This window comes from Cucurbita pepo, chromosome 18, assembly GCF_057944985.1.
Source record: "Cucurbita pepo subsp. pepo isolate OVF chromosome 18, ASM5794498v1, whole genome shotgun sequence".
NCBI lineage: Eukaryota > Viridiplantae > Streptophyta > Magnoliopsida > Cucurbitales > Cucurbitaceae > Cucurbita > Cucurbita pepo.
The window spans coordinates 7,250,110-7,275,694 of record NC_141815.1 but is presented as its reverse complement, the minus strand read 5'-3'; the positions used below and the strand labels follow the sequence as shown (position 1 = coordinate 7,275,694).

The following is a 25,585-nucleotide window of genomic DNA, read 5'->3' as shown; positions in this document are numbered from 1 at the left end:
TTACCAATAGGATCTATATGATGTCGAGGAAATCGAGAGATATTATATAATCGAACAATAGTCCATAGACTTCATCTTCTTCATTTGTTTCTGAAGAATCGAAAACCCTCACCGTACCTATGTTCCACCGACGATCCACGCACACTCAATAACAAGTGAATGAAAATGCATGGTCGATCGCAACCATGCACACTCTCGAATTTGTGATTTTCAACGTGCATGTTTTGCATAGTAGTGAGTAACAGTTTCTAATTTTTTTTTTTCAAACTACCGCTACATGGCTAATTACTCATCGTATAACGTTGTAATTATCATAAACTTATTTTATAACATGCCAAAAAAATTTGTCCAATGATGTCATATTAATGTTCAAGATATATTTTAATGATGTAAAACCAAATAATTTGCAAAATTAATCACATGCATATATATCTAATAATTTTAAAAATAAAAAAACATTATCATTTCAATCATACTCTTGTCATAGCTAGCTGTCAATTGTATTTATTTAAATTTCAATGTCTCAAATAATAGAACTCAAAAGATAATCTTTTTCTCGAACAAAAAAATAACATTATAGAATTCAAACACTATCCTGAATTATATGTTGTTTAAGCTGTGGTATTCGTTTCTTTACTTATAGTCATATAATGTTTATTTCTTCAATTCTTCAAATCGGTTTTCAATGTATTTCCTCGCTCATGCTTTCTAAACTTTTTCTCGTAACGTGATTCGAGGCATACGCCGACGTTGTTCGTAACGTTCGAATTTCTCAAGACTGACTTGTTCGCTTGGTTAGAACAAGTGCCGCATAATCGCTGTCCCGCTATCTCAAGAACGTGATTGTGACAAGTCTTGTACTCAAAACCCAAAAGGCAACGTAATTGAGTTTTAAAATTATTAAAATGGTAGATTGGTGTAAATTTAATGGGTATATATATATAGTAATAATTTTTACAAAATGAAAATGAATAAGTTAAAGAAATGGTACCAAATACCCTATTCTGAGCCGAATAAGTTGCCAAGCCGAGCAAAAGGGCCATCAAGCCAAATTCGAGCGCACTAAGTAGAGCTGAGAGCGAGCTGCGGTAGGGAATATCATGTGTGTCGGGTCATAATCACACTCTAATGGCAGTAGAACAATGATTGTGCTGCACTTATTCTAACCCAGTGAACAAGTCAACCATGTGAAATTCCGACTTCACGTACAATATCGACGTGCTCAAACCTCGGGTCACGTTTGAGAGAAATCTTTTAGAGAACGTGAAGGAGAAAATACGTTTAAAGAAAACAATGTTATAAGCTAAAAGTGAGTTGGAAACAACAACGGCTTTGATAATATATAACCAGGATAGGAAGAATTGACAACTAGTCACATCCCCTAATTGGAGCATTTTAGTCATGACGGGTGTAGGGTGTAGACATAATTTTAGTGACCTGTCATACACTCTCGTGTTGACACAACAATGATAGTAAAATCATATCTAACAAGAAAGTAATTAAAATGGGTGAAGAATGGGCATGCAGCCATAGACAAAACGTTCCGGACAAGCATAACTAGGACATCTAACATGCAGCCACAGGTAATACGCCTTGGACAAACATGACTACAACACGCCGCATGGGAAGAACCGAGCGACAGTCGCAGGTTGATGAGCTCGGGACTTCCGTTCGATGCACGGGTTCTAGGTCGAGGTGCAGGCCACCCTTCGCTCGATTAATGAAACAGATTGAGCTCCTTAGGTGAGGACACGTGAACTTGGACTTCGGGGCCGCTCTATCTGCTAAAGGTCAGTTTTGGAATGGGTGATTCAAATAAAGACATTGGGATTCAAATAATAGAACTCAAAAAATAAAATGAAATAAAAAAAAATATATTAAAAAAAAAAAAAAAAAATCTTCAAATAATATTTTGACCCCACCTATTTTTTTTTTTTTTTTTAATTTCTAAATTTTTATAATTTTTAAAAAAATATTAATCTCATTTCCATCAAATTTCTATAAATTTGAGATTTTGACACGTGGGTCACCAAAAACGCTTAAGATCTTCGATCAATCGACATTCCAACATGTTCTCGTGTCAGAAATAAAATAAAATTGTTATCGTAACATATTTCCAGTCTTTTCAAATAATTATCTTGTTAATCTTTTTCTCCGAACAGAAAGTAACATTATAGAGTTCAAACACTGTATCTCGTACTTAAAATCCAAAGGGTAACGTAATTGAGTTTAAAATTTATTAAAACGATAGATTCGTGTAAATTTATTTATTTATTTATTTATTTATTTATTAAGTAAGATTTTTTACAAAATGAAAATGAATTTGGACATAATTAGGTCCTTTTGTGAGGCTACAAGTTGGTATGGCCTCAACACGTTGTTTTTACTTCAAAAATATCATTGTCTTTTAGCTATTTGGCGTGAAACACGACATTCCTCATCAACTCACCAAATTAAGACCAATCATTCCTTAAACATTTCTATGCCCTAACGTATTAGCGAGGTAAGTGGCTAATTCGAGAAATTTCTATGCCCTAACGTCGTAGCATGACATGTGATTTTTGATATCGTGTCTAGTATTTTCTTAAAGCTTCAACCGATATGTCGTTTATGTGAATCTATAAATAAGATTTACGCATTGAATCTTATGTTAGGGTTTTGGAATCCAAATCTGATGTCTGAGACTCGAATATTACCTCATAAACCTATGCGGGTCTTTTTAACATGTTTTGTTTACGGTGGTCTCAGATCATTTATGCATCTTTCTTCTACATCATACCATATCCTCCCTATATAAATAAGGGTGTACGGAGAGCAATTCTCATCACCAAACCAAAAGCTAGGAATGGCTTTCAAACATGGCCATAGCTTTCTTATCTCTGTGGGTCTTCTCCTTTTTCTCGTAGCGGCCAAAGCAGACGTAGCCCCTCGACGCCCCATCGATGTCGTAAGACGAAGCAGCTTTTCTAAAAACTTCGTTTTTGGCTCAGCATCAGCTGCTTATCAGGTAGGAGAGAGAGCTAAATTTCATTTGAAAGGAACTTCAATGCATCAATGTTTGCTTATCATTTTAAGCCTTTGATATCAGTTTGAAGGTGCTGCTTTTGAGGATGGTAAAGGGCCAAGTATTTGGGATAATTTCACTCACCAACACCCAGGTCTCTTTCTCTTACAATATTTCTATTGATTTACTCTCTTTCATGATTCTAGTACGACTTTCCACAATAATATGGTATTGTCTATTTTGAGGATAAGCTCTCGTGGCTTTGCTTTTGGTTTTCTCGAGAGGCCTTGTACCAGTGGAGATAGTATTTCTTACTTATAAACACATGATCAACCTCTTAATTAGCCGATGTGAGACTTCTCTCCCAACAATCCTCCATAATCTTCCCCTCGAACAAAATACATCAAATAGTCTCTCCTTAATCTCGACTCCTTCTCTGAACCCTCGAACAAAGTACACTCCTTTGTTCGACACTTGAGTCACTTTTGACTAGACCTTCGAGGCTCACAACTTCTTTGTTCGACATTTGAGGATTCTATTGATATGGCTAAATTAAGGGCATGGCTCTGATACTATGTTAGAAACCACGCTATAATAGTATGATATTGTCCACTTTGAGTATAAGCTCTCATGACTTTGCTTTTGGTTTCCCAAAAGGTCTCATGCCAACAGAGACAGTATTTATAAATTCATGATCAACCCCTTAATTAGTCGATGTGAGACTCCTCTCCTAACAATCCTCAACATAAATAATGTGTAAACGAAAACCATCTACAAAGTAAGAGCACTTACGTCATTGTTTCTTAAAATTTCAGAAAAAATTTATGATCATAGCAATGGAGATGTAGCTCTCGATCAATACCATCGCTATAAGGTACATACGAGATGAACATGTTTGAATTTTCTTATTCATTATTGAATCATTTTTCTTATTAAGTGATAAATAATTGTTCATAATATAGGAAGATGTTGCCATTTTGAAGAAAATGGGTTTCAATGCATATCGATTCTCAATTGCTTGGTCTCGAGTTTTGCCAAGTAAGAAAAAAGAGCTCGAGTTGCTTCGAAAATAGTCAAAATATTGTGAAGAAATAACAATTTTTTACTCCTATTTATAATTATTGTAGAGGGAAAACTTAGTGGGGGAGTGAACAAGAAAGGAATTGAGTACTACAACAACCTCATCAATGAACTACTTAGAAATGGTGAGTATCATTATAACATGTTCTTAATTATTTTGATTATTTGAACCTAATTTGATTAATATTCACACTTGATTTCATAGGCATCCAACCCTTTGTCACCCTTTTTCATTGGGACACTCCCCAAGCTTTAGAAGATGAATATGGAGGCTTCTTAGGCCGTCAAATTGTGTAAGTATGAAATACTCAGACGTTAAATTAATAAAAATATCTTTGATCTTTCAATTTAGTCTTAAAAAATGTTTTTAAATTTTTCAAAAGTTACACTAATACATTTAAATTTTCTTTTAACTTCGAAAATTAATTACAGGAATGATTACCGAGACTATGCTGAACTTTGCTTCAAAGAGTTCGGAGATCGAGTTAAACATTGGATCACTCTTAACGAGCCATGGAGCTTCAGCATGGGAGGCTATGCCCAAGGAGCCAATGCTCCTGGTAGATGTTCTTCTTGGCAACCATACAAATGTCTTGGTGGAGATTCTGGCACTGAACCATACATTGTTGGCCATCATCAACTTCTTGCTCATGCAGCTGCCGTCAAAGTTTACAAAACCAAATATCAGGTTCGTTATCTAATGTATAATGTTTTGATATCAATTGTTGTAACGTAAGTAGAAATAAGATCGATCGTACTCATACACCCAAGAACAAAAATTAAACAAAGAGACACAAAGATTTACGTAGTTCAGAAAGAAGAAATTCTCTTACATCCACAAGTGGTAGCCAATCACTATATGTGAGATCTCACATTGGTTGAGGAAGAAAGCCGAAAGAGGGCAATATTTTCTAGCAGTGGGCTTAGACTGTTGCACTATAACCAAAATGTTTACAAGTGTATCTCTCACACTCTCACACTACAACGTCTCTCTTACCAAATTCTTCCCAATTGCTTCCAGGCAAATACAAAATGACAATATCTCCAAATGAGTCAAAACAACACTAATGTTCATACATGAATCAAGATGTTTCATGTACCAATATGAGAGAATGTACCAATATGGAAGAGGTGAGATCCCACATCGGTTAGAGAGAGAAACGAAGCATTCTTTATTAGGGTGTGGAAACATCTCTCTAGCAAATGCGTTTTAACAACCTTGAAGAGAAGCCCGAAAGGGAAAGCCGTTACTAATGGAATCAGAGCCAGACACCGGGCGACGTGCGAGAGAGGAAGCTGAGCCCTGAAGGGGGTGGACACGAGACGGTGTGCCAGCAAGGACGCTGGGACTCAAAGGGGGTGGATTGGGGGGTCCCACATCGATTGGAGAAGGGAATGAGTGTCCACGTGAGTATCAGCGAGGACGCTAGGCCCTGAAAGGTGGTGGATTGTGAGATCCCATGTCGATTGGAGAGGGGAACAAAGCATTCTTTATAAGGGTGTGAAAACCTCTCCCTAGTAGACACGTTTTAAAAACCTTAAAAGGGAAGCTCGAAAGAGAAAGCCTAAAGAGGACAATATTATAAGGGTGTGGAAGCCTCTCCTTATTAGACGCGTTTTAAAAACTCGAAAGGGAAAGCCTAAAGAAGACAATATCTACTAGCAGTGGGCTTGGGCTCTTACAGAAGATGAACTAAATGAATCCAGTAAATTCATGAATCGAAGTGGGAAATATACCAAAAGTATTCATGAATCCAAGAGATTCATAAACCAAATGTTCACGACAATTCTCAACATTTTCAAAGCTCCCAAAGATCGAGCTCATTAAATTTGATCATTTTATAACTCTTCTAACTTTATGGGATTTGTAGGCATATCAAAAGGGTGTGATTGGTATCACATTAGTGACAGTTTGGTATACTCCAAACTCAAATAGTGAGGCCGACAAAAAGGCTGCAATTCGAGCTCTTGATTTTGCTCTTGGCTGGTAAGCAAAGTTTCTATGAAACATTATTACAAAAATGAAAAACCCTAAGTTTCTAATATATATGTAACCCTTTGATATCATATTATAAACTATACTAAGTATATAAATATTGTAGGTACTTGCATCCAATAACCTATGGAGATTATCCACCTATCATGAGGGAACTCGTGAAGGAGAGATTACCCAAATTTTCAGCTGCAGAAAGTGCTTCAATCAAAGGGTCACTTGATTTCCTTGGATTGAATTACTACACAGCTAACTATGCCAAAGACAACCCCAATGCACCAGGACAACAACCAAGCTACTTGACCGATTATCGTGCAGATCTCTCGAGTACGTATCACTTTTTCGATAATCAAATTTGGGAGTTCATCACGATTCGTTTTATCATCTGGGTTTGCTTCAGAGCCTACTATTTAAGTTTTTTTTATGTTCAAAGACTTTCGATTTGACATTTTGTAATGTTTTTGAACTGTAGCTGATCGTAACGGAGTCTCAATTGGTCCAAAGGTAACTTACGTGCAAATCTATTCAGTGATTGAATTGTACATGTCGTGATTACCTAATAATTTTCTTTATGATTGTATTATATATAGTTTAGTGAGGTATCTTGGCTCGCTGTCTATCCACAAGGACTTAAAGAACTACTGATCTACACGAAGACCAAGTACAACGATCCATTGATCTATATCACCGAGAATGGTAAGGAAGCAAAACCTAGGTTTAGCAAACGTACATTACTAATGAAAATCATCTGTTGTAGGGTATCTCGAAATCGAAGGTCCCACATTTGAGGAATTGATCAACGACAAGGCTAGAGTCAAATACCATCACGATCATCTTTACAATCTTCACGAAGCAATCAAGTAAGTATGAAACAAGGATATGTGTCGATGTTTTAGATTCGTTAAATATACTAAAGATTTTTGTCTTACGACGTTTTTGGAAACCATTGTAGGGCTGGCGTGAAGGTAAAAGGATACTTTGCATGGTCATTTTTGGACAACTTTGAATGGGCGAGTGGATACGCGGTTCGGTTTGGCCTTAACTACATTGATTACAAGAACAATTTGAAGAGAATTCCAAAGCTCTCAGCCAAATGGTTCGAAAATTTCCTCAAAACTTGAAGATGATCCATGATGTTGCCCCTCTTATTCAATGAATTTTCATGTCTTTTGTTGATTATGGGATATGCCAGTGAAGTAGCTAAGAAATGTCCGCTAGTTTCTTATGTATGGATGATGTCTCTTTTCTGATGATCAATAAAATAAAGGGTTGTTTTCATGAATAGCCATTCTTTCCCTCAAGATTTTTAAAACGGGCTTACTATGGAGAGGTTTTCACACCCGTGTAAACAAAGAATGGTTTGTTATCCTCCCCAACCGATATGGGATCTCATAATCCACTCCCCTTCGGGGCCCAACGTCTTCGCTGGCACTCGTTTCCTTCTTAAATCGATGTGAGACCACCCAATTCACCTCCCTTCAAGGCCTAGCCAGCGTTTTTGGGCTTTTCCTTCCAGACTTTCCCTTCAGGTTTTTAAAACGTGTCTGTCGGGGAAAGGTTTCCACCCTCTTATAAAAAAATGTTTTGTTCTCCTCCCCAACTAACGTGGGATCTCACAATCCACCCCCTTTCAGGGCCCAACGTCCTCCCTTCTCCAATTGATGTGGGACCCCCTAATCTACTCTCATTTGAAGCCCAGCGTCCTTGCTAGCACACCATCTCGTGTCTACCCCTGTTTGGGGTTTAGCCTCCTTACTGGCATATCTTCTAGTATTTGGCTTTGATACCATTTGTAACGGCTCAAGCTCACTACCGATAGATATTGTCCTCTTTAGGTTTTCTCTTATAAAGAATATTTTGTTTTCCTCCCCAACCGATGTGAAATCTCACAACTCAACTCTCAAAACATGACTAAATCGAACTACTACAATGTGCATTGTATAATGATCTTTAAAAATTAAATTAAGTTTGAAATTATCTAAAAGATAAAAGCTCTTGCAATAAAATAGACTTTTATTTGGATCCCAAGTTGAGTGTTCATGTCAAAACAAAAAAAATTACATTTGACAACGCAAATCATAAAAGCTGGATTGGGTTAGATGGTTTCGATTTTACATGCATTAAATTTTTGAAAAACCTAAAATTTGATTCAGTGTAAAGACTAACATTTTTTTTATCACGTTAACCCTATTAACCCGAAATTAAAGTTACAACCCAACCCAACTTTTAAAAAGATTAACAATATTTAGTGCATAATTGGACGCGCACATAGACCCCAAGCGAGCTCGTATACGTACCTCCGGAGCTGCTCCCTTCCCTCCAGGGCATTGCGTCAGTGTGAGTGTAAGTTATACCATCGTTCATTTCATATATAACTTAATCATTTCATGTCATCTCATAATGTAGTGTATAACATGGTACAACACTCTCCATAACATAGCACAATTTCATAGGGCATAACATGTCAACGTGATATTCCATAAATTGTTTCCAAAGATATAATCATTACGAGAAAATGGATCATTCATGAATTGTTCCTAATTACAGTTGGGGCAACAATTAAACGAAATCAGCAATTAAGGGAATCATTTTCTACTTATCCTATTCGAGCATGAATGAATGTCATCTTAAGATTATGTCTACCGCTCCCTATTTTTTTCAAGTCCCAAAAATAGTTAGGTTATTGAAACGGCTATAAGGAGTTTGTAACTGAGACAAAATTAAGAACGAGTCACATATGATAATCACGTGAATTATTAATATTTTCAGTTAACGAATTTGTAAAGATATATTAAATATTTTGTGGTTCAATCTTATACAAACTCATTATATAGGATACTTTCACTCACATGCCTATACATATAAACTATTTAATTAAATCATCAATAGCAATTCTAAAGTAAACTATATCAATAGCGTTCCCAAGATCAGGAGATTTAATCTTATACATATATAATAGATCTCTTAGGTTATTAGAACGACAATTTCAAATACGTTTTTAGTGATTTTTCATCTGATCAATTTCAAATACGCCAGTTATTTTAGCTCAACAATTTTTAAAATGATAATTAGTGTCTTATCTATTGAGCTATACGCCGATTGAAAAATCTTTAACCGATCTTTTGAGTCTATTTGACAAAAAGAAGCTATTCTTATGATTTTAAAAAGATTCTTGGCTTTAAAGTAGGTATTGAAGAAACAATGAGATGCTCTCCTCCAATAAATTAAAAAATTTACTTGATTTGAGAAAGCTTTTAGATTTTGTAAAGCTTTTAGATTCTATCACATCTATTCTATAACAACTAACTCTAGTACATATGGTTTGTTTTTGCTCGTTACGTATCACCGTCAACCTCACAATTTAAAATCGCATCTACTATAAAGAAGGTCTAGCTCTACTCCAACCAACTTCTTGCACTGTCTAGTGAGTGGTTCTAATACTATTTGATATCGAGCAGTGATTTTCACGAGCCTCCAAGTAAGTTGATTGTGAGATCTCACGTTGGTTCAAAAATAACCACTCCCTTACGGACCCATTTTAACACTTTAAGATGAAATTACTATAAGTTCGCAAACCAAAACATAAAATGAAATTTTAAGAATGAACATAGAAGAATCGAAAAAAGATTGCCAATTCAAACTTTTTATATCACACGTCATCACCTCACTGAAAACCGCGTCTCACTAAAAAAAAAACCGCGTGACACGCTTAATGCACTTTTTATAAAAAAAAAAACAATGAGCTCACAATCTACTTTTACACTATGAAGACATAAAAAAAAAAAAAAAAAATGTTTATATTCTCAGACATAATAACATCTCAAAAAGAAAAAAGTAAGGCAAACCACGTCTTTTCAGCATCCAACACACTCACTTCATTCAACAAACTCATCAATGCTTCATTTCTTCAACCCATTCTTTGCAAACAATTAAAGCTTTTCTCCTTAAAAAGTGATAGCAAAAACAAGAAATGAAGATATCATTGTAAAGAATGTTGATCCATTTCATTCTTAGTTAGAACATTCTGTTGTAATGTTAAGAACATATGGTGAAGAGAGAAAGAATAATAAAACAAGCACAGTGGATCATACTGAATTCAACAGTTCTTTAGAGATAAGAAAACGCAGCAAATATGGTAATCTAGAAGAACATCTCTATGCCTCATTCACTAAGAAAAACCAAATTCTTCCAAGGTTGTTTTACCTGCAGTTCACGCCCGCTTCAGCAGCTCGATGGGGCTTGCTTTTTCGCCTGCTTCCGTTGTGACGAAATCCGTTTGATCTTGTTGATTCATCGGTGCTCGACCGTGTTCCGTCCCCGTTTTCGTCTTTGACTGGATCGAGCTTTTCTTTCACTTGTGAGCTTCTTCTCCTTCTTTTCCCATTCTCGGCTGCAGGTGGGCTTTTCATCTCCTTGCTCACAATGTCGCAGCCTTTCACGTTCTCGCTGTCGTCGTCTTCTATCTTTTCGGCTTCCTCCTCGTCGATCTCGTCCTTCAATGGCTTTTGTGGCCTTCCCCTTCGCTTTTGTGCAGGGATCTTCTCTTCCTCACCGCTCCCAGCATCATCGTGATTCGTCACGGTCAACTTCCTTCCCTTTCCCCGACCTCTACCCATCCTCTTTAAGCACTCCAAGAAAGAAAAATCATGCAACAGATTGCAACTGCCAGACACAAAACAAGTATAAAGCAATTACATAGGAAACAATTTCAATTCACTTGCGATAAGAAACTCGTGAAGTAAATAAACACGGCAAGCTCGAATATCGTAACCAGCTGATGGTTATACATCAAGCATGACACATCTTGTAACAGCCCAAGCTCATTGCTAGTAGATACTGTCCTCTTTGGGTTTTCCCATTCGGGCTTTCCCTCAAGGTGTTTAAAACGCATCTGCTAGGGAGAGGTTTCCACCCTTATAAAGAATGTTTCATTCTCCTCCCCAACCAATGTGGGATCTCACAATCCAACCCCCTTCGGAGCCCAGCGTCCTCTCCAATCGATGTGGGACCCTCCAATCCACCCCCTTCGAGGCCCAACGTCCTTATTGACACACTGCCTCGTGTCCACCCCCTTTCGGAGCTCAGCCTCCTCGCTGGCACATCGCCCGATGTCTAGCTCTGATACCATTTGCAACAGCCAAAGCCCTATGTTAAAAGATATTGTCCTCTTTAGGCTTTCCCTTTCGGGCTTCCCCTAAAAGTTTTCAAAACACATCTGCTAGGGAGAGGTTTCCACACCCTTACAAAGAATGCTTAGTTCTCCTCTCCAACCGACGTGGGGTCTCACGCATCTAATACAATTACAATACTTCCTCAAACTAATCAGCACGGAAACCTAACCAGTAGAATACAGACCCTTGAATTCTTTAAGGATGAGATCAAAGAAACTTAAACAAAATTGCACGACAGCAACAAGAGAAAAGGGCAAATTTATCAAACTTCATTGTAAGTTCTCTCTTAAAAGACCTAAATCATGAAAAGTAAACACATAATATAAGATGATTTGAATTCTTATAATAACATTTTTTGCTCCATTGATATCAATAATTCTCAAGCTCGGCTTCGAGAATCAAATTAATATCCAAGTGTACACAAGGAGGGAGCAATAAGAGTATTATAAGAGATCAAGATTTGTTCATACTAGTATAGATTCTAAGTTCAAATCCCTACAATATCACTTCCTCCCAATTGATAGCTAAAGTTCACATGTAATTGAATCTAAAGCAAAGCCGAAGTTCCTATAATATGCTGTTCTTGCTTGCAAAGTTTCTCAAACCTAAGTTGACTTCCCCTGATTAGGTAAGGATTAAACAGAGCCAGAAAGACGAACAAATCTCAATCGCAGATAACCAAATTCTAAGCAACAAGAATCTCAAAACCACAAACAAATATCAGAATCGAGAGTAAAAGCTACCAAGAAACTCGAAAATCTCCAAACAGCAGAGACAAACAAGATCCACGAAAAAGAAACAGAATCGGATTGGTAGAAGACAAGATTAGAACAATAGAAACAGTTAATCGACAGATTAATTCAATTTTCTAGGCAACAAAAGCAGAAAAGAACAAAAGCAACAAATGAAAGAAGAACAAGAAACAGACAAATTGAAAAAAGAAGAAAAAAAAACCTGATAAGAAACGAAGGCCATACGAATCACTGAAACGGACCCATTACAGTGAATCTGTTGGAGAACGAAAAGAAGTTCACAAGAACAGAGAAAATTCCATGTGGGTGTTCATGGATTGAGGATTAGAGCGAAAAGAAGGGGAAATTACAGAGGCATAAGGAATGATCTGAAGAGGGGATTTGAAAGAAGATTGAAAGTGAAGAATGAAACGAAGATTTAAGAAGGATTGGGATATGGGAAACAGTGGTGAAGGTCACTTGAAGACCTGCCCATATGAATCACAGAGAGAAGAGGCGTAAACCGAAGAGATATTTGTTGAATGCCAAGATTTGGAGCAAAAGTCCAATGTGTTCCGAGGCTTCAAATTGCAAGGTCACTTTGGTAATTTGGAGTTTATTCCAAATAATTCTATTTTTATCATTTATTTTTTTTATAGAAAAAAAAAATTAATGCTTTATTTCAAACCTATCTTAAAAAATAATTATTAAAAATATTTTTATCCGTTTTTAAAAAAAATTAAAAGTTATTTTCATTTAGTATTCATACTACCACATGATCTTTTCCAAGACCCGTTGTAGTGTTGACTTTGACTCGTTTCTGCACTCAATAGGGACTCTCATCTTGAGACCTATCCGTGTTGTCCCTAGTTGTAACGGCCCATATCCACCGCTGTCCTCTTTGGGCTTTCCCTTTCGAGCTTTCCCTCAAGGCTTTAAAACAGGTCGGTTTCCACACTCTTATAAATGGTGGTTTGTTCTCCTCATCAACCAATGTGGGACATCACAACCCACCCTCCTTCGAGGCCCAGCGGTTTGTTCTCCTCTTCAACCAATGTGGGACATCACAATCCACCCTCCTTCAGGGCCCAGCGGTTTGTTCTCCTCCTCAACCAATGTGGGACATCGCAATCCACCCTCCTTCGGGGCCCAGCCCAGCGTCCTGCTGACACTCTTTCCTTTCTCCATCGATGTGGGACCGCCCCCAAATCCACCCCCCTTTGGAGCCAGCCCAGCGTTCTTGCTGGCACTCTTTCCTTCCTCCAATCAGTGTGGGACCGTCCCCAAATCCACCCCCATTTGGGGCCCAGCGTCCTTACTGGCACACTGCCTCGTGCCTACCCCCCTTCGGGGAACAGCAAGAAGGCTGGCACATCATCTGGTGTCTAGCTCTGATACCATTTGTAACGTCCCAGATCCACCGCCAGCAGATATTGTCCTCTTCAGGCTTTTCCCTTCGGGCTTCCCCTCAAGGCTTTAAAACGCGTCTACTAGAGGAAGGTTTTCACACCCTTATAAATGGTGATTTGTTCTCCTCCCCAACCAATGTGAGACATCACAGTCAACCCATGAACTAACTCAAGTCCTCAGATCACACGAAGACCCCTATCAAACAATTATTTATTTAGCCAAACCAATAGCGGGCAAGGACTAAAGACTTTTTTAAGGTAAAGTTGATAGAGTAGGAGAAAATGTTAAAATAGATTAAAAAAGAAGCAAAAATAAGCTAAAGCTATTATACTTATTACCATTTTACTTCCTAAACTTTAAACTTTTTTTTTTTTTCTTTTTCATTTTTTACTTTTAAATTCAAAGTGAAAGTAAGGAATCTATTTACGTCCTCTCATTTAAAGATTCTATTGACATGTCTAAGTTTAGGGCATGACTTTGATACTATGTTAGTATAACATGACTCTTCACAACAGTGATATTGTCCATTTTGAGTGTAAGCTCTCATGGTTTTGCTTTAAGCTATGAAGATAGTATTTTTTTTATTATAGACAAAACCTTAGTCATGGTTGGCTTCAGATTTTCAAAGACCATTTGACATTTATTTGACCACGACTAAGGGTGGTCTTTCTTCAGAACCGCCAATAGTAGTTTACTAATCCTGGACCGCACATCGGATACAAAAGTAGGGACTTTCCACTCTTGGATAGCTTTTATCTTATCGCTATCCATCCCGATCTGTCCACAACTGATGACATGTCCAAGGAAGTTGATGCATGTTTGTGCGAAGACACATTTTTTTCTTTCTTGACGTACAACTTATTCTGCCGCAACTTGTCAAAATACCAGCTTCAAGTGCACTATCCATGATCATTAAATAGATTTAAATTTTAAAATTAAAATTTGTGCTTTTTTATTTTTTATTTTTATTTTATTTACAAAAAGATAATCTCTTTGGTTTATTATCCTTTGGTTTGTGAGGTTATTATTTCTTTATTTCAAAAAAAAAAAAAAAAAAAAAAAAAAAAAAAAAAAAAAAAAAAAAAGTTATCGTTTCCCTCTCCGGTGGACCTAGCTACCCAGACCCGATCTCCTTATCTGTGACGGCGGCGTGACGTACCAGATCAGCAACACTGCGGCTCTGCGTCACCACGCACGGCGGACAGTAGCGGCGGTGCGGGAGGGCTGAATGCAAAGTTATAGGTAAGTTGGCTAGGGAGAAAGAAGAGAGTAGTATTTGTATCTGTTGAGATTATTTTGGTTGGGATGCTGCGTTTGTTTGTGTTTGTTCAAATGAGTAAATTGGCGAGGGATATGGAAATTAGAAAGCAGAATAGTATGAATCTGTGTAGAAATCGATGAAAATATGTTATAATGCAGGTTTTGATTGCAAATGGCGACGAAAAGGAAATCGAATGTCACGATTCAAGAGGAAACTCTGATTTGAGTTAAAATATGAAGTTCTTTAGCATTTCTCGCCAAGTTAATTGCCTTCAGTTTGTTCATGTTTGATGTTTAGCCGATTTCCTCTTTACAACTGAAATTTCCTTAAGATTCTAGTCTCTTTCAAGGATTTGTTACTTCTAATTAGTAAATCTGTGATCATCCTTCAGATATAAACGCTAGGAATTGATCATCGAAACACTTGGAAGTAAAATTTAGATTATATTAGAACTGAACCAATGAGGCAATCAAAAGTTTATCCCCTTAAGCCTGTTTTTAATAGATTATAAGTATGAATTTCAAGAGTTCTTGTTCTTTTCATTAATTTTTCCTTTGTGATTCTTGCTCAGGTGTGGATCTCCTTCAATTCTTGAAGCAATTCATTCTTCTGTTCTTTCATTTTCATCTGTTGTTAAGAAGATCAACCACTCTCTGGAATCAATCTCAACATTGAAATCATTGGAGAGAGGTAATTTTCGACTTTACTTTACAAAGAATCAAATATGAATCCCTGAAATCCGCCCTGTGTCTATAATCTCTGATTCCATTTCGATTACAACCCGTAGATATTAAGAACATACTCAAGTGTTAGAATTGTTTCTATAGCTTTAAAATAGGGAATGAGATTGCCACAAACTCTGAAGATATGGAAAATGGGGATTGTCAGCTACAGAGAAGCCCTCCATTTGCAAGAAAAACTTGTGTCTGCTAGAAAAGCTAGTGAAATCCCAGACACCCTCTTATCCCTGCAACATCCACCCACATACACTCTTGGAAAAAGGCGCACGGATCACAATCTGTTAATCCCCGAGTCGGATCTAGAGAAGCTAGGAGCTGAACTTCACTACACTGAGAGAGGGGGAGACATTACATTTCATGGTCCAAATCAGGCCATTTTGTACCCAATAATTTCCCTTAGAGATATTGGAATTGGGGCTAGAAAGTATGTGGAGAAACTGGAACAGACCATGATTGACATGGCTGGTCTGTATGGAGTGAGAGCTAGAGCTGGGGAGAAGGGGGAAACAGGAGTTTGGGTTGGAGATAGGAAGATTGGAGCCATTGGGGTTAGGATTTCAAGTGGGATTACTTCTCATGGTCTGGCTTTCAATGTGGATCCTGACCTAAGCTATTTTAAGCATATTGTGCCTTGTGGGATTGCTGATAAAGATGTGACATCTTTGAGAAGGGAGACTGTGGAAGTTCTTCCCAGTCAAGAGGTTGTGGAAGAACAATTAATTTCTTGTTTTGTTAAGTTATTTGGTTATGGTAGATCGGTGGAGGAGAATTCTCATATGTAACTTCAATTTTTGTGTAGAAATACTTTAAATTGGTTCATAACCATAGCTTTCTTAATGTCATATTAGATTTTGGATGATTGTATTCCATTTGTCGTAAGGTCGAGGTTGAGTCTTCTATGATGTGACTGTCTTTTAATAATAGTTGGATGTAGATTTGAAAATCTACATGCCCGTTATAGTCACGGGATACAAATTTGATGTACTTCAGCAGTTTCTCTCTTATACATCGACGGTTAGAAATGGTTGATTACATTGTGGCAGTCTCTCCAAATAATTTCACTTGGGTTGAGTTAGACGAGATGGATAATGTTTATATGAAAGTCGAAAGCTCAGCGATGTTGAAAGGAGATATACTGTCTCCGAGGAAGAAATGCCAGTGGTCATTCACTGTTTCAAAACTTGGAGACAATATTTGTTGGGATCCCACTTCATGGTAAAGACTCACAACCACACTATTTGACTTCAAATTTGAATGTAGAGCTGGAAAAAGTAATGAAACAACTGACGTATTGAGTCGGAAGGGCGAACATGTGATCCTTTGCATGTTAGCCCACATTTATCCAAGTAAGATCAATGGGTCGATGCGCGATATCATCAGGGAACATCTATATTAAAAACCCTTCTGCCAAAGTTGTTGTTCTAGTTACAGTCGACTAGACAATTTTGGGTGGAAGGAAAGAAGGGTTGAGAATAAATTTAATGTATATTTCAAATTTGAAAGATAATTTAATGTATGTTGTTTGTGTTGAAGTTCGAAGCAAAATAAATTGATATCGAGATAATAAAGTCACTATCATAGTTATATCTCTTGTATTATTGTCTAGGTGTCTCGTTCAAACCATAAAGTAATGTCTTTAATATGCTCATATGGTCCTTTAAAGTAGGTGAAATATCTCTAGTGGTCTTTAACGAGATTGTTGTTTCGACCTCTATGATATCGATATAGATGTCTTTCAAGAACAGTTTGATCGAGAGTTCTGTATGCTTTCTAATAACCATTAGATACAAATTCAAAGTAATTTTGCAGTTTCTCTCTCGTACATTCAACCGTTCAAAAACTGTCAGTCACATTGTGACAACCTCACTGAATAATTTCACTTGGTTACAAGTATCAGGGTTATATCTTTGGTACAATTTGTCAAGGTGAACGGTTTGAAAGAGTCGATATAACGAAAAATTCTCGTCTAATCTCAAAGCTAAGTTAGATGAACTGTTTGAAAGAGTCAATATAACGAAAAATTCGTCTAATCTCAAAGTTAAGTTAAAATAGAACTTTTAAAAGAAACGAGGCTAATTGAAAAGTCAATATGACGATTATTTTGAAAAATAAAGTCAAAAAGTCACAAATTATTTAATGTCAAGTCAACGCTTCTAATTTTTGAAATTGAAAAGTAAAAAACAAAATTTTGGAAAAATGAAATCAAATTTCAACTACCACAGTTATATCTTTAATATAAATATATAATATATGGTCTAACAGAAGACACGTGTTACAATAATGCATGAAATTTCTCTTTTGATTAAATAAATTATAAAAATTAGACTATGGTTCATATTTGTTTGAATTTCTTCCACGTTTTAAATATGTTAACACTTTTTTATTTTAATAAAATTGAAGTAATATAGACAAAATAATAATAATAATAATAACTTTAAAATTTTAAAATTAAAATGAAAAATCAAAAAACCATAAAATTATATTTCAAGTTGTAAAAATACTATTAAAATTTTTATTCTTCAACTTTTAAAAATTTTAATAATACCCTTAAATTTAAAAAAAAAAAAAAATCATTAATACTCTTGAATTAAAACTTAAACTTTTGAAAATTAAAATATATTAATAAAAGAAAAAATTAAATGAGAATACAACCGTTAAAAATATTAATAAATTTTTTAAAAGGTCGAAGGTATTGAAATACTTTTGAAAGTTCTTACAATTATATTTAAAATATATGGATATTTTTATTAATTTAAATCAGTTTAAGACAAAATATTATTAATATGAGCATAATATTGTAAATAAAAAATGAATAAATCACGAGTTTTATTTCGTAATTATAAAGTTTGCATGTTAAAAAAAAAAAAAAAAAACTAAGCTTTCGATTTTTATTTAATAATTTCATTTCCATATATTTTTTAAGTTCTGAAAAATCTACACAAAATTAAAATTTTAAATTCGTAACAATGAATATATTAAAAATTTATTAGACATAAAATAAAAAATTTATAAATTTATTAAACTTATAATTTATTCTAAATATTTTATTTTTTTAATTTTTTAAAAAATGTATGGACACTGATATTTCTATTAAATTCATAATTTTGTCCATATTTAATAAATAAATAAATAAATAAAATTCTCAATAATGGTAAATAGAATTAAAATCACAATATTTCAATAATAAGTTTGAAAATTATTATATAAGGTTTTTTAAAAATATAATATTATTATTTATAAATAAATAAATAAATAAATAAGGAGAAAAAAAAAAAAAAAAAAAAAAGACCGAGTCAAACTTGGATTTTTCTGGGAAATTTGTAAGAAAAAAAAATAATTTAAAAAATGAATTTCTGGAGCAAAGGAAGACTATGATGATTCTGTAAACGTTGAAGTTCTTGTTTCTTCATCTTCTTCTTCTTCTTCGTTTGCTCTCTCAGAATCGAAGCAGCCAAAAATGGTTCCAGTAAGCGTTCTTCTTCTTCTGTTGCTGAGTTTCGTCGTCGTCGTGTGTTCTCAAAGCAATGGAACTCGAATTTCCACTGGTAGCTCTCTTGTCGCCGGTAGTTCTTCTGTTCAAACATGGCGTTCTCCTTCTGATGATTTCGCTTTTGGTTTCCGGAACGTTGATAATAATAACGATGATCTTTTTTTGCTTGCTATCTGGTTTTACAAAGTACCGGAAAGCAACATCGTTTGGTTCGCCAAAGAAAACGACAACAATCCTGTTTTCGCACCAAGAGGATCGAAGATTGAGCTTACCGCTTCAAGCGGATTGGTTCTTCGAAACGGAAACGGCGGAGAAATCTGGAAATCGGAGCCTATTACGGCTTCTGTTGCGTTTGGTAGTATGAAGGATACTGGTAATTTCGTGCTTGTGGATTCAATCAATGGATCCATTTGGGAGAGTTTCTCATATCCAACGGACACGTTGCTTCCTACGCAGAAATTGGAGGTTGATGGCGTTCTATCCTCCCGTAAATCTCAAGGTAATTTCTCACTTGGAAAGTTTCAGTTCCGTTTGCTTAGAGATGGAAATGCTGTTTTGAACACCATAAATTTGCGCTCTGGCTTTCCATATGATGCATATTATATTAGCAACACTTATGATTCTGCTAGTTCACAAAATTCTGGTCGCCAAGTGATTTTTGATGAACAAGGATTTTTGTATGTGCTAAAAAGAAATGGAGAACAGTCTAACATTACACAGCCTAGTGTTGGTAACCCTGTAGAGGCTTATTATTACAGAACCACCATGAATTTTGATGGAGTTTTGAGTGTAAGTTCTTATCCAAAGGGCATAGATGGAGATGCCAATGGAAGCTGGAAAGATTTGTTTAGAATACCTGAAAACATCTGTCTCTCTAATGAAAATCCAATTGGAAGACTTGGCTCTGGAATCTGTGGATTCAATAGTATTTGCACATTGAAATCTAATGGAAGACCGAGTTGTAATTGTGCACAAGGCTATTCTTTAGTTGATCCAAACGATGAATTAGGTAATTGCAAACCATATATCACACAGAGTTGTGATGAAGAAGAACAACAAGGTGCTGGAAACTTCAACCAGAATCTATATGAAATGGTGGATCTTCCAAATACTAATTGGCCAATGTATGATTATGAGCGTTTCTCCACTTTGAATGAACAAGTTTGCAAAAGTTCTTGCCTGGAAGATTGCTTTTGTGTGTTAGCAGTGTTTGGAGGCAGTGATTGTTGGAAAAAAAGGCTACCACTCTCAAATGGAAGACAGGATGCAAGTATAACAGCTGTTTCTTTCCTTAAATTAAGAAAAAATGTCTCACTTGAGAGTTTCCCAGATGCTGATAGAACAGTTAAGAAACAAGGAACGCTAATCATTGTCATGTCTGCACTCTTTGGTAGCTCTGTGTTTATCATCTTTATGCTGTTGGGATTCAAATGTTTAGGCTTATTTGTCTTGAAAAAGGAGAAATTAGCTGAAACTTGCACAAAGAATGTCTTTTCTGATTGTAACTTAATCCAGTTCACATTCATGGATATCTACAAAGCAACAAATGGTTTCAAGGAAGAAATAGGAAGAGGATCATGTGGAATTGTTTACAAAGGAACAACAGAAGCCGGTGCTATTGCTGTCAAGAAATTGGATAGAATGTTTGAAGCAGATAGAGATAAAGAGTTTAGAACCGAAGTGAATGTCATCGGCCAAACGCACCATAAAAATTTGGTACGTTTGCTTGGATATTGCGACGAGGGAAGCAACCGGATGCTTGTTTACCAATTCATGAGCAATGGCTCATTGTCTAGTTTCCTCTTCAATGGTGATCCGAAACCGAGTTGGAAGCTTAGAACTCGAATAGCCTTTGAAATTGCTAGAGGTCTCTTGTATCTACATGAAGAATGCGACACACACATCATTCATTGTGATATAAAGCCACAGAACATACTTCTTGATGAGGATTACAATGCCAAGATCTCTGATTTTGGTCTGGCAAAGTTGTTAAAGGTTGATCAAAGTAGAACTGAAACTGGGATAAGAGGGACAAAAGGATATGTGGCTCCAGATTGGTTCAGATCTTCGCCGATAAATGCCAAGGTCGACGTGTACAGTTATGGGGTGCTGTTGCTAGAGATCATATGTTGTAGAAGGAATGTGGAGATAGAACTTGGTGATGGTGAAAGAGAGGAGGGAATGATTTTGACTGATTGGGCCTATGATTGCTATGAGAAAGGAAGGGTGGAAGCTTTGATTGAAGGAGACATGGAAGCCATGGATGAGTTTCATAGAGTGGAAAGGTTTGTAAGGGTAGCAATTTGGTGCATTCAAGAAGATCCATCCAAGAGACCCACCATGGAAAAGGTTATGTTGATGCTTGCAGGTAATGTAGATGTTTCTGTTCCGCCATGCCCTTACCCATTTAGCTCCATGGTTTAGTGTGAGATTCTACGTCAATTGGGGAGGAAAACGAAACATTCTTTATAAGGATGTGGAAACATCTTCTAACACATGCATTCTAAAAACCTTGAATGGAAGTCCGAAAAGAAAAGCCTAAAGAAGACAATATCTACTTGCGGTGGGTTTAGGCCGTTATAAGTAGCGGCAAAGTAAGTTGCTCTTACCTCAGGGGTTCGACCTCCAAATTGATGCAGAAAATGGCCCCTCTCCCATATAATCATCATCATTCAACTAAATCATGTATGGGAAGAACTTGGAATCACAAACATTCTTCAACTTCTAATCAAGTTCATTCAATATATCTAGTGTTTTTTACCTTCATATTCATTTATCGTGTTACGGTTGTATTTATCTTATTACGGTTGTAATTATATGGCCCAAAGAAAGTAAAGACTGGCTCGAGTCACCTAGTTCTGTAGTGGATTGTTTGATTTAAAGTTTTGTTATGATATGTGAGAATAAGATGTTTTAAAACATAACGTTTGGAAATCCAATGACGAGAGGAATCGAAGATAACTTTGTTTGGTATAACATGAGAATGCTATTAGAATTTTATATTCATAAAGAAATGTTGACCACTTTCAACCATTTTATTATATTAGTTAGTTTTAGATAATTAATTGTGGTTACTTATTTTTTTTTTATATATACACAACCAAATTATTAAAATATTTAACAAATTAAATTTTAATTTAATTATCATTCATTAATAAATACATTTTAAACCATATGCTTCAAATATTAGGTTTTTTTAGTTAATTTAGGATATTTATCTTCATAATTATATAAACTTTTAATCGCAAATTAGTAGTATAGTGATCTAATTGAAGAATTAATTTATAATATTATATCTTAAAAATCAAATATTATAGAGAAAAAAAATCAATATTTTTCTCATAATTTCATATTTATTGTGAAAGGGTAATTTTTTTCGACTAGGAACTAACAATTTCAAAATATTTTTGAGCTTTTTTTTAAAAAAATTTAAAAATTAAGGATACTAATGAAATTTTTTTGAAGTTCACGAACATTTTATACATTCAATTTTAATTCAAAATTGACAGTAAATCTATTTTTTTTAAATCTAACAATATTAAAACATTTGAAAATTCAAAGATATTAACATTATTTTTCTTTCAACTTCTTAACCGTCCCAGTTTCGACTCCTGCTACCATGGTCTCCACCATCTTACATCATCAAAGGGTTTGAATATTTTGGTTCCTAAACTTGTTGGAAACCTTAAAAATTATAGATTTTTTGTGGTCAGTTTTTTAATTTTAAAATTGAAAAAAAAAAAATCAGAATTTCACTAGACCTGACGTTGCAGCTTTGGCACGGAATGAGTCAAGCTTCAAAGTCAAGCTCTGTTTCCATTGCTCAAAACTCCAAGCTTTTGATCTGTTTCCATTGATCATCTCTCTTATTATCTTTCTTCACCTTGTAAGCTTCTTTCATGGCTTCTCTGATTCCCCATCTTTTTCTCTTGTTAATGCCTTTCCTTGTGAATGCTCAAAGTAATAGCATAATAAACACTGGTAGCTTTCTCATAGCTGGTGATGTTTCTACTTCTCCATGGCTTTCTCCTTCGAAGGATTTCGCGTTCGGTTTTCGAGAACTTGAAAACGGTCTCTTTCTGTTGTGTATTTGGTACAACAAATTACCTGAAAAGACTGTTGTTTGGTTTGCCAGACATGACCAAAATCCAGCCCCAAGAGGCTCAAAGGTTGAGCTAACTGCTTTAGATGGCTTATTGCTTCGCGATTCCCGAGGTGGAACTTCGAAACTGATCGGCCTTGTTTCGGGGACGGTTGCCTCTGCTGTGATGAATGATACAGGTAATTTGATGCTTAAAGATTCAGACTCCATGCTGTTATGGGAGAGCTTTAAACAACCAACAGACACCTTGCTTCCTACACAAAAGATGGAGATAAATGACATACTTTCTTCATACAAATCATATCAGAATTACTCATTGGGAAAGTTTCATTTTCAATTGTGGAAAGGCAATGCAGTGCTCAATATCAGAAACTTGCCCACTGGCAATATGTATGAATCGTACGATACGATACGAGCCACTAATGGATACGAAATTGTTTTTGACAAGGATGGTGTCTTGTATATAATGCAAAGAGATGGAAACAGGGTTAATATCAGTGAACCAGAAGGAGATTACCCAGCTGATATTCATTACTACAAAGTGACAATCAATTTTGATGGTGTTCTAACAGTGAGTCACTATCCAAAGAATCCCACCACCAGTTCAAATGCAGCCTGGAAGGACTTCAAGAAGATGCCTGATAATATATGCATGGCTATGAGGGGAGAGTTGAGCTCTGGAATCTGTGGATATAATAGTATATGCACATTAAATGATGATCAAAGGCCAAGATGCAAGTGCCCAACTGGTTATTCTTTTATGGACCTGAATGATACCTACAGCAACTGTGTGGCAAATATCCCACAAATATGTGAAGAAGGTGCACAAAATTCTACTGATGATCTATATAGTTTACAAGAACTTCCCAATACTGATTGGCCAATGCTTGATTATGAGAGGTACAATCCTTTTAGTGCTGAAGAGTGCAAGAAAGCTTGCTTGCTTGACTGCCTCTGTGTGGTGGCTGTGTATAGAGACAATACCTGTTGGAAGAAGAAGCTACCACTATCAAATGGGAGGGAAGATAGCAAGGAAATATCTGTTTCTTTTCTAAAATTAAGAAGAAATACTAGTTCCACTGGGAAAACCCAAGATGGGTTTCCAATACCTGAAGGAAAGAAGAATCAGCAAACATTAATTGTTGTGATTTCTGTGTTGCTAGGTTGCTCTCTGTTTGTCATTCTCATCCTGGCTAGTATGATATGTTGGGGTTTCATCTCCTGCAATAAAAAGAAGCTTGCAGCAGGTAATATTCTACCAAGTGAAAGCTTTGAAAGTAACAATCTATGTCAGTTTACATATAAAGAACTTAGCGAAGCTACAAATGGATTCAAGGAAGAACTAGGAAGAGGATCTTGTGGCATTGTTTACAAAGGGAGGATTAAAACTGGTGTTGTTGCTGTGAAGCAATTGGACAGAGTGTTTGAAGATAGTGAGAAAGAATTCAGGACAGAAGTGAATGTGATTGGGCAAACACACCACAAGAATCTCGTTCGACTACTCGGGTATTGCAACGAGGGGAGATACCGCATTCTAGTTTATGAATTCATGAGCAATGGGACTCTAGCAGACCTCCTTTTTGGTGATGGGAAGCCAAGTTGGAACCTCAGAACCCAAATAGCCTATGGAATTGCCGGAGGACTAATGTACCTGCACGAGGAATGCGATAAGCAAATCATCCATTGTGATATAAAGCCTCAAAATGTACTTCTTGATGAACACTACAATGCCAAGATTGCTGATTTTGGGCTGGCAAAGCTATTGAAAATGGATCAAAGCAGAACAGAAACAGGGATTAGAGGGACTAAAGGGTATGTTGCTCCAGATTGGTTCAGGTCAGCTCAAGTGACAGCCAAGGTTGATGTGTATAGTTTTGGTGTGCAACTGCTGGAAATCATATGTTGCAGAAGGAACGGAGATATGAATGATTTTGAAGGAGGACAAGAACTATTAGTTGATTGGGCCTATGACTGTTTCCAACAAGGAAGATTAGATGTTCTAGTTGAGGAAGATTTGGAAGCCATGGACGACATGAGGAGGTTGGAAACGTTTGTGATGGTTGCAATCTGGTGCCTACAAGAGGATCCATCACAAAGACCAACAATGAAAAGGGTAACGTGGATGCTTGAAGGCATAGCTCTTGTTTCTGTTCCTCCAAATCCCAACCCATTTACCTCCAATTGCTAAGTTTCTTCTATCCAATTTGAGCAATTTTCATAGGAAGGGGTGGGCTTGATATATCCTACTTTGAGATAGAAATAAAATGAATGATCCAACTCTCAAAAATAGAAAGACCAAAGGTGAAAGTAGAGAGATCAAGTAGTAGTCAAACCATAAATAAACAAAAGTCATAATTCTCAAAGAACATATTCAGAGAAGTCATCACTAGAATGCTTTTTATGCAGATCCTTGAATGTTTTCAATGATTTCTGTTCTAAACAATAAAAATCAGCAATTTGCGAACAAATCCTAGGCATGTCTGAATACAAATAAATAGAAAGGATCAATTGAATCTTGTCTGTCAAGACTATATGTATGGACATTACAGAACGTTTCTCTCAGTAATGCAAGTACAAAAAAGCATGTATATGAACGTAGAAGT

General features: G+C 36.1%; 5 protein-coding genes across 5 annotated transcripts; 4 read left to right on the top strand and 1 right to left on the bottom strand.

The window, feature by feature from the left end:
• Nucleotides 1–2,815: 2,815 nt before the first annotated feature.
• On the top strand, nt 2,816–7,290 carry LOC111780268 (cyanogenic beta-glucosidase-like). The gene is made up of 13 exons (XM_023660622.2): nt 2,816–3,007; nt 3,089–3,158; nt 3,820–3,878; nt 3,967–4,042; nt 4,132–4,209; nt 4,290–4,377; nt 4,517–4,772; nt 5,956–6,071; nt 6,187–6,404; nt 6,550–6,581; nt 6,668–6,773; nt 6,835–6,937; nt 7,030–7,290. The coding sequence occupies exons 1-13, from the start codon at nt 2,846–2,848 to the stop codon at nt 7,196–7,198; spliced, it is 1,533 nt and encodes a 510-aa protein (XP_023516390.2). The 5' UTR covers nt 2,816–2,845; the 3' UTR covers nt 7,199–7,290.
• A 2,769-nt stretch (nt 7,291–10,059) lies between these two features.
• Nucleotides 10,060–12,532, bottom strand: LOC111780671 (uncharacterized). The gene is made up of 2 exons (XM_023661138.2): nt 12,203–12,532; nt 10,060–10,739 (listed from the first exon to the last, which is right to left on the bottom strand). Exon 2 carries the CDS (start codon nt 10,691–10,693, stop codon nt 10,277–10,279), a length of 417 nt encoding a protein of 138 aa, XP_023516906.1. The 5' UTR covers nt 10,694–10,739; nt 12,203–12,532; the 3' UTR covers nt 10,060–10,276.
• Nucleotides 12,533–14,447: 1,915 nt separating this feature from the next.
• Nucleotides 14,448–16,254, top strand: LIP2 (lipoyltransferase 2). Its single transcript, XM_087119447.1, has 3 exons — nt 14,448–14,631; nt 15,222–15,340; nt 15,478–16,254. The coding sequence occupies exon 3, from the start codon at nt 15,492–15,494 to the stop codon at nt 16,170–16,172; it is 681 nt and encodes a 226-aa protein (XP_086975573.1). The 5' UTR covers nt 14,448–14,631; nt 15,222–15,340; nt 15,478–15,491; the 3' UTR covers nt 16,173–16,254.
• A 2,495-nt stretch (nt 16,255–18,749) lies between these two features.
• LOC111779737 (G-type lectin S-receptor-like serine/threonine-protein kinase LECRK3) lies at nt 18,750–21,841 on the top strand. The gene has a single exon (XM_023659858.2). It carries the CDS (start codon nt 18,848–18,850, stop codon nt 21,302–21,304), a length of 2,457 nt encoding a protein of 818 aa, XP_023515626.2. The 5' UTR covers nt 18,750–18,847; the 3' UTR covers nt 21,305–21,841.
• Nucleotides 21,842–22,390: 549 nt separating this feature from the next.
• Nucleotides 22,391–25,516, top strand: LOC111780159 (G-type lectin S-receptor-like serine/threonine-protein kinase LECRK1). Its single transcript, XM_023660480.2, has one exon. It carries the CDS (start codon nt 22,780–22,782, stop codon nt 25,168–25,170), a length of 2,391 nt encoding a protein of 796 aa, XP_023516248.2. The 5' UTR covers nt 22,391–22,779; the 3' UTR covers nt 25,171–25,516.
• Nucleotides 25,517–25,585: the final 69 nt, after the last annotated feature.

What these genes read in the sequence shown, in the direction of transcription:
- LOC111780159 (XM_023660480.2), top strand. Translation starts at nt 22,780, where the DNA reads ATGGCTTCTCTGATTCCCCATCTTTTTCTCTTGTTAATGCCTTTCCTT.
- LOC111780671 (XM_023661138.2), bottom strand. Translation starts at nt 10,693, where the DNA reads ATGGGTAGAGGTCGGGGAAAGGGAAGGAAGTTGACCGTGACGAATCAC.
- LOC111780268 (XM_023660622.2), top strand. Translation starts at nt 2,846, where the DNA reads ATGGCTTTCAAACATGGCCATAGCTTTCTTATCTCTGTGGGTCTTCTC. An exon ending in CAGCATCAGCTGCTTATCAG is followed by an intron (nt 3,008 to 3,088) that starts GTAGGAGAGAGA and finishes CTTTGATATCAG; the next exon opens with TTTGAAGGTGCTGCTTTTGA. An exon ending in CAATGAACTACTTAGAAATG is followed by an intron (nt 4,210 to 4,289) that starts GTGAGTATCATT and finishes TTGATTTCATAG; the next exon opens with GCATCCAACCCTTTGTCACC.
- LOC111779737 (XM_023659858.2), top strand. Translation starts at nt 18,848, where the DNA reads ATGGTTCCAGTAAGCGTTCTTCTTCTTCTGTTGCTGAGTTTCGTCGTC.
- LIP2 (XM_087119447.1), top strand. Translation starts at nt 15,492, where the DNA reads ATGAGATTGCCACAAACTCTGAAGATATGGAAAATGGGGATTGTCAGC.